Source organism: Heterodontus francisci, chromosome 48 (assembly GCF_036365525.1).
Source record: "Heterodontus francisci isolate sHetFra1 chromosome 48, sHetFra1.hap1, whole genome shotgun sequence".
Taxonomy (NCBI): Eukaryota; Metazoa; Chordata; class Chondrichthyes; order Heterodontiformes; family Heterodontidae; genus Heterodontus; species Heterodontus francisci.
The window spans coordinates 6,123,804-6,132,051 of NC_090418.1; the positions used below are offsets into that span (position 1 = coordinate 6,123,804).

At 50.5% G+C, this 8,248-nt stretch overlaps 1 protein-coding gene across 3 annotated transcripts in view; it reads left to right on the plus strand.

The window, feature by feature from the left end:
* The window catches only part of LOC137357539 (fractalkine-like), an 18,773-nt gene extending 10,874 nt beyond the window's left edge, over positions 1-7,899 (plus strand). For all 3 annotated transcript variants that reach the window (XM_068023937.1, XM_068023939.1, XM_068023938.1), the window contains 2 exons: positions 4,736-5,005; positions 6,323-7,899. In XM_068023937.1, coding sequence (XP_067880038.1) covers positions 4,736-5,005; positions 6,323-6,381 — 329 coding nt within the window. In that variant the 3' untranslated portion in view covers positions 6,382-7,899. The remainder of the gene's footprint in view (positions 1-4,735; positions 5,006-6,322) is intronic.
* The last annotated feature ends 349 nt before the right edge of the window (positions 7,900-8,248 follow it).

Genomic DNA, 8,248 nt, shown 5'->3' on the forward strand with positions numbered 1-8,248 from the left:
ATTTGAGACCGTATTCTCGGCTGACACTCCCAGCGCGGAACTGTGGGAGTGCTGCACTGTCGGAGGTGCTGTTTTCCACGAGATGGAGGGATAGAATGAAAGGGAGTGAGGGATATGGCGAGTAACTGGCGTCAACTCAAGGAAAGGCTTTGCTGAGCTTTGAGGCCTTTTCCTGTTATAGTTTTCTTCTGGAGGTTTGAGTCCAAAAGGAATTCAATGATTAGTCACAAGCTGTTACTGATTAACTTCTACCACTGCGATCAAATGTCAAGAATTCTCTACTCCCAACAGTTAATAATCAGTCCTCACTGAGTAGCTGCCCAGACATGTGGAGCTCTGGTACTTTTCTGCTTAAAACTGGTTAGTGGAAGTGGGAAAGGTCGGGGTGGGGGGGGGGGGGGGAGGAGGAGGGGGGTTGGAATCAGTTATTGTGCTATCGAGGAGTGTACGGGAGGGCTTGGAGTCGGAGCGTCACGTCAGGAGCAGCTCAATTGAGGGGGAGAATGTTTGCAGGGCTACGGGCCAAGAGCGGGAGAGGGGTGGGGCTCATCGGAAAACACTTTCAAAGAGCTAGCACAGGCTCGCTGGGCCGAACGGCTGTGTTGTAGGATTCAGTGATTCTATAACTATTTATCTGGTTCTCCTTTTGAAAGTTACAATTGAATCTGCTTCCACTGCCCTTTCAGGCAGCGCGTTCCAGATCACAACAACTCGCTGTGTTAAATTCCCCTTATCTACCCTAACCCCACCCCCGCCCCCGACCCCAGACCCCAGACCCATTCTTGGCCTTTCTCTGCCTCCTGTTATGGAGTATGAGCTGGACATTCTGCAAAGACTCGCTGAATCAGTGTCATGCAAAAACGAGCTAAGGAGCAGTTCACGCTAACCCTGCGGGGACCGCTGGCATCACTGATCACCCACCAGCGACGGGACGGGGTGCCCTGCCGAGTCCGTGGCCTGCGATTGGCCGGGGAAACGGCCCCCTGCCTCCTTTTCAGCCAATGAAAGCCCAGCTCTCGTCTGATCCCACCCTGCTGGAGGCTCCTGAAGAAATGAAATGGAGGGGGAAAGGGCTTAGAAAAGCACAGTGTGTGTTCGGAAACAGATGCACCAATTTAAATACAGCAACGGGGCCAGAGTGAGGGGTTGGGAGGTTGGTGGGGGGTGGGTGGGGGATGTGGACTGTACAGGTACAGGAGCCGACACGGAGGACACACACATGGGCGCGGGCCGTACAGTACCAGACGGGGCTCAATGGTTCCCCTTTAAGCCATCGCGTGCTGTACTTGAGGGCTTGTAGAAATGTTGGAGTGCGATGCACGCCACAGCTGAATAACCCCCCCCCGCCAACCACAACACCCATCGCTTTAACACCTCATCCGAACAGACGGCACCTCTGACAGTGCGGCACTCCCTCAGCACTGCACCGTCAGCCTTGGCTTTTGTGGCCAATTAAGTCGCTGGAGCAGGACTCGACCCCCAGGATTTTCTGACCTCGAGGTGAGAATGAAACTCACAGAGACACGGTTGACAGCAAGAGGGCGGGGAAGGAGGAGCAGATCAGTGCTATGGGAAGCCTGGTTGTGGCTGGCGTTGAGCAGTGCAAGAGAGTCACAAGCAAAATCCAATGCAAGCCCTCGTCTTCGCAACCGCCTCCCACCACATGTGTTTTTGAGTCTGTGGGAAAGGTTAAGAGACAGATGAACAAGTCTGTCTGGCAAACAAAGAGAGCAGCAGAATATTACAGCTGCAGCTTATCAACTGCAGAAAATCAAATGCATTCAACATTCAGGCAAACATACAATTGGAGCCTCTCCACCCTCCCAGAGGAAATCAACTGTAATTTTATTGCCAACATCAGCGGACAGAGAAACAGAGTTAACATTTCAGCTCGATGACTGTTCAGAAAGAGTTCGATGTTGTAGGTTTTCAGCCAACACACAGGCAGGGAAGTGGGGAGGGCAGGTAAAAGGGCAACAGTGAAGATACTAGGAGGCATATAATTTGGACTTAGATCGTGAAGCAGGGCCTAGATACTTCTACCCTGCTTGCTGAATCTCCGACATTTTCTGTTTCAAGTAATCTCTTGTTGGTTGGATTCTTCCGTTTTTTTTTCTTGGGAAAAGCTGTCAGTTTGATTGGCTTTAACCTTCCACCATATCGCAATAATGTAAATTCTTTGCGTGAATAAATGGGTCGGAATCTTGGAACTCCCTCCCTAACGGCGCTGTGGGTGTGCTCGCACCGCACGGACTGCAGCGCTTCAACAGGCCGACTCACCACCACCTTCTCAAGGGGCAATTAGAGACGGGCAATAAATGCAGCAAGTGATGAGAAAGCGGGCTGGGTTCACACAGGCCTGTGAAATATCCCCGGGAAGGCCAACTTCAAGTGAGCACGCTGTAATTGAACTGTCCTGAAGGAAACCCGTCAGTTTATGAGAAGCTTTGTTTTAGATTGAAATATTGTCTTGCTTTGAGCCTGTTTCAATCGGTGTCCTCTGGTTCTCGATTCCTTCCGCCAATGGAACCACTTTCTCTCCACCTACTCTGTCCAGACCCCTCGTGATTTTGAGCACCTCCATCAAATCTCCTCTCGACCTTCTCTCCTCGGAGTAGAACAGCCCCAGCTTCTCCAGTCTGTCCACGTAACTGAAGTTCCTCACCCCTGGAACCATTCTCGTGGAATCTTTTCTGCACCCTCTCTAATGCCTTCACATCCTTCCTGAATTGTGGCGCCCAGAATTGGATACAATACTCGAGCTGAGGCCAAACCAGTGTTTTGTAAAGCTTCATCATAACCTCCGTGTTTGTTTTATACTCTATGCCTCTATTTATAAAACTCAGGATACCATATGCTTAATATAACATTGTCATTTAAATGAGGGGGAGGGAAGAGTCTGTGATTTCTCATCTGTTTGAAAAGGGGTCCTTCAACCAAAAAAGATTGCGAATCAGTGGATTAAATGACAAAAGAGGGGGGGATGGTGCAAGTCAGAAGGAGGCAGGTGGTGGCACAAGTGCAGAAACACAAAGATGGGACTCGAGGAGGTGTAAATTTGAAATAGCAGAGTGGCTAATTACAACAACAACGTACATCTATATAGCGCCTCGAACGCAATAAAATGTCCCAAGGCACTTCATGGGGCCTTGAAAATTAGACACTGAGCCACATGCGGGGATAATAGGGCAAGCAATCAAAATCTTAGTCAAAGAGGTCGGTTTTAAGATGCGTCTTAAAGGGAGAGAGAGAGAGAGAGAGAGAGACGGACGGACGGAGAGGTTTAGGGAAGTTATTGCAGAGCTTGGGGAAGCAGCTGCTGTCCGAAAACGGAGGGAGTAATGGTTCTGATCCGAACTCGACGTTGAGCACTTCATGGAATAGGCGCCGGAGAAACAGGCCCTTCGGCCCAACTGCCCCGTGCTGGTGTTCACGCCGCACCCACACCTCCTCCAACACAACCTCCTTTCACCACATCAACCTCATCCTCCAGGACACTGTTGAGGCTGGAGGCCAATTGGACAATCCAACACTGAGATATGGTTTTTTTTTTTTGTCAAGCGAGGGAATTAAGGGTTACAGAACGAAGGTGGGTAAATGGAGTTAAAACGCAAGATCAGCCCCGATCTTGAGCTTGATGGGATTGAGGTGAAGAAGGGAGGGAGGAGACCCGCGTGGAGTATAAATCCCAGCCTGTGGGGTCGAGCGGCCTGTGCTCCAAATATACTTGGTGCACTGCAGCATGGGCCGGAAGGAAGTTGGGTTTGGTAAGATTCCTCACAGTTGTGTTGAGAACTTAGGAAATCATGAACTGATTTATTAAATCGTTGGCGGATGGAATTTGTAGCTATTAGTCCAAGTCATGCAACTGCTCAAGTCTCCAGTTAACCCCCGCTCTGGGAGATTGTAGCCTGCACTTATGTCTTGAACTGGAGTGTTTGCTTTTAATCGTTTTATAATTACCGGGAATGCTTCTCCATTGCTGAAATGGGTTGCCACAGCTTGTAAAATACAATTAGGTTAACTGGCCGGATGTGATTAGCTGACACGGAGATATGGACATCAAAGGTCTGGTGACTAGGAGGAATGAGAGACGGCAGGGGAATGGAGAGGGGAGGAGACCGAAATCCTGTGAGGACGTCCAATTGTAACAGGATTACTGTGTTAGTAATTAAGAAATGTTTGCATTGGAGGCAGTTCACTCGGCTGATTCCTGGGATGAGAGGGTTAACTTACAAGGAAGGGCTGGACAGGTTGGGTCTGTATTCACTGGAGTTGAGAAGGATGTGAGCTGATCTGATTGAAACGTATAAGATCCCGAGGGGACTTGACAGGGTGGATGCTGAAAGGATGTTTTCTCTTGTGGGAAAGACTGGAACTAGAGGGGGCACAGTTTAAAAATAAAGGTGGGGGGGTCTCCCATTTAAGACAGGGATGAGGAGAAATTGTTTCTCTGAGTTGTGAGTCTGTGGAACTCTCTTCTCCGGATGTAGAGTCAACAAACGTTTTAAAGGCAGAGGTAGACGGATTCTTGACAAACAAGGGAGTCAAAGGGTATCGGGGGGAGGGGGAGGGGAGGGGTGGGTAGGCAGGAAAGTGGAGTTGAGGCCACAATCCGATCAGCCATGGTCTTATAGAATGGGGGAGCAGGCAGGATGGGCTGAATGGCCTACTCCTGTTCTTATCAGTCTCCGGCCTCCGCCGCTAACAGCTGCTTTCTCTTTTTTTTTGATAGGACGCGGGGGCTCCGAGCAGAGGCCCTCGGAGACCCGAGCCTCGAGCCTCTCCCTGGGGAAAGCACAGTCGGACGGAGCCACAACTGTTTCCCCACTGCCGTGGCTCAACGTTGCCCAGGGGACAGTGGTGGCGAGCGGACAGGAAGGCGGCGGGCGCCCGGGGCAGAAGCTGTTAAACAGCAAAGTGGCCGTGCTGATTCTGTTGCCAGTCACCCTCCTCCTTTTCTCTGGCATCGTTTACCTGTACTGCAAAAAAAAGGGACGAGCAGGTGAGGGCGTTTCGCATTTTCTCTCAAACGTTTCATTCGCAAAAAAGCTCACGGCCCAGAAGGAGGCCATTCAGCCCTTCCTGCCTGGGCTGGCCTTTTTTTTTTGGTAGGTCTGTCCAATTAGCCCCGCCTCTTTCCCCCTAGCCCCTGCAAATGTTTCCTTTTCAAATATCCATCCGATTCCCCTGGTACCCCTCTACCCCCATGCAGGATCAGACAGTGTGTGTGTGGGCAAGCTGTTCGACCATGGGTGCAGCACATTCAGGTCGAAACCTCGGCAGGACCATGATCCAGGAGCGAACGGGTCTGCATGGCTCAGTACACATTAAGACAGCTCATAAAACCCACCAGAGGCACCAATGGAATAGTTTTACATTAGATGTTATGAGGTATCACCAACCCTCCCAGATAGCTACCATAAATTGACCTGGGGCTAGGGTACTGCCACTCACACAATCGGCGTCCAGGAGCTGTGTCAGAACATCCCATGGAAGCAGAGCCACCCTCTCCAGTTAACTTCCCGCTTCCCTACAAGAGTGTTGCTGGACTTCCCACTCCCAACAGCACAAATGAGGTAAAGGCCTGGTCTGGTGATTGTCTTGGGTGTGTGGGGGATGACTGGCACAGAGCAGTACTACACAGAGTGGTCTTCGAGTAACACATTAGTCTGGTCCTCAGCAGAGTAACTCACCTCCTGACTCCCCAAAGCCTGTCCACCATCTACAAGGCACAAGTCAGGAGTGTGATGGAATACTCTCCACTTGGCTGGATGGGTGCAGCTCCAACAACACTCAAGAAGCTTGACACCATCCAGGACAAAGCAGCCCGCTTGATTGGCATCCCATCTACAAACATTCACTCCCTCCTCCACCGACACACAGTGGCAGCAGTGTGTACCATCTACAAGATGCACTGCAGCAACTCACCAAGGCTCCTTCGACAGCACCTTCCAAACCCACGACCTCTACCACCTAGAAGGACAAGGGCAGCAGATACATGGGAACACCACTGCCTGCAAGTTCCCCTCCAAGTCACACACCATCCTGACTTGGAACTATATCACCGTTTCTTCACTGTCGCTGGGTCAAAATCCTGGAACTCCCTTCCTAACAGCACTGTGGGTGTATCTACCCCACATGGACTGCAGCGGTTCAAGAAGGCAGCTCACCACCACCTTCTCATGGGCAATTAGGGATGGGCAATAAATGCTGGCCTGGCCAGCGACGCCCACATCCCACAGAATGAATTTCTAAAAAATGGCATGTTACTTCTGTCGTACGAGCTGTTCTCACTTTAACCCAAACTTCTTTCCTTCAGGTCCGACATATCACGTTGCTCCATCTGAAAGCGCTGAAGGGATTTACGATGCTTTGTAGCCAGTCTGCTCACACCTGCCGAGATGAAGGATAATATCAAACACCTGCACTTCCAAAGCTTGTTGATTCCAAATTTTCAAATCCCTCCACAGCCTCACCTCTCCTTATCTCCGCAACCTCCTCCAACTCTACCACTCTCCGAGATCTCTGCTCTCCTCCCTTCCTGGCCTCTTGCACATTCCCCATTCCCATCGCTCCACCATTGGGGGCCGTGCCTTCAGCTGCCTGGGGGCCCTAAGCTCTGGAATTCCCTCCCTAAACCTCTCCGCCTCTCTCCCCTCCTTTAAGACGCTCCTTAAAACCGACCTCTTTGACCGAGCCTTTGGCCACCTGACCTAATCTCTCCACTGTAGTGCGTTCTTTGTTGTCTTATACAACGTAGTGAGGTGCGTGGAGTCTTTGCTGAAGATCTCCAACAGGTTTATTAACAGCAAAACTAGTTTATCCAATACAGAGCAAACTATTTACAGAACCTTCATCTGAGTGTTACAGTTGCAGAGTGCCTTTGGCTTTTTGTCACATGATGATGTCCTAGCTCATTTGCATACTGAGTTCTTAAAGAGACTTCAGTCTTAAGGCTATCATACAGCATCCATAAGTGGCTCAGGTTATGCCCCTGTGAGGCACCTGGGGATGTTCCACGACAGAAATGGCGCCATAGAAATGCAACCTGTCAATCAATGTCCTGCAGGACATCGCAGCGGGGGTGCGTCCAGCGCCATCTCCATTCTGAGCCTCCATTGGAACGGGTACGGGTCAGCCAAGTTCCCGCCAACGACTGGCCGGAGAGCGCCCCCCTCAGCCAAACGCAAGGCGTTGCATCTGCGCTTGGGCACCGCCATTGCTCATCGATCCTGCGCGCAGCTTATTGGAACATCCAGCATCACTGGCCAAGGAGCTTCCTGATGTTGGTTGAGGGATAATCATTGACAGTGGAAAAGTGCCAAATAAAAAGTTAATGAATCCACGCACCACCCCCCCTCCCCCGCCCCCCCCGCCGCTCAACTTTCACAGGGAGCAATAGGTGGGCATTAGGGATTGGCCTGGGGTCTCCAGGAATTAAAGATTGACCTCCTGAGCACAGCCACGAGCAGCAGCTGCAAATAAAAATCATCGGGGCTTTTAAAAAAATAAGGTGCTTCATTGAAAAAAAAATTAAATGCTTCTGTTTTATTAAGTTATAAAAATATCGCACATGGGGGAATAAATGATGATGCTGGAGGTGTTGAACCAGAGCTGGCACGCTCATGGGCTCTGGTGCCCCATGCGGGTGATAGTCTTCCCGTTCCGTCGGGCTTGCGATGGGAAGCTTGATAGGCACATGAAGGAGAAGGGAATAGAAGGCCATTTGGTGGGATGAGGGGCATAAACGCCAGCACCGAGAAGGTGGGCCGAATGGTCTGTTACCTTGCCATTAGCACTTTGTGAAACATTTGTATGAAAGCGACCATTTTTAATTGGTCGTCTGATGCTATATGTGAGTCTATTTTTATAATAAAGTTTTTGAAAGTGTCACAATTCCTTCTTGTCACTGTGGTTGACATTTGACCTTTGCGGGCCGCTGTTATGGCGACAAGCGTGGCGGCCATTTTTGCACCAGGCCTCTCCTCCAAGTTCTAGTGAGGTGTATCGGCAAGTTATGTCTTTCCTTCGACCGGCTGAGGGAGGACTCGGAGACAAGACATCTGGAGAACTCTCTGCTCCTTTAGGGCCGTGGGATTGTTGACTCCATCAAAATGGAAAATAGCAACGAGTGGAGGCCATTCGGCACCTCGAGCCTGTTCCGCCAATCGATTCGATCATGGCCGATCTGTACCTCACCTCCACTTATCCGTCTCTGCTCCACACCCCTTACCCAACAAAAAAA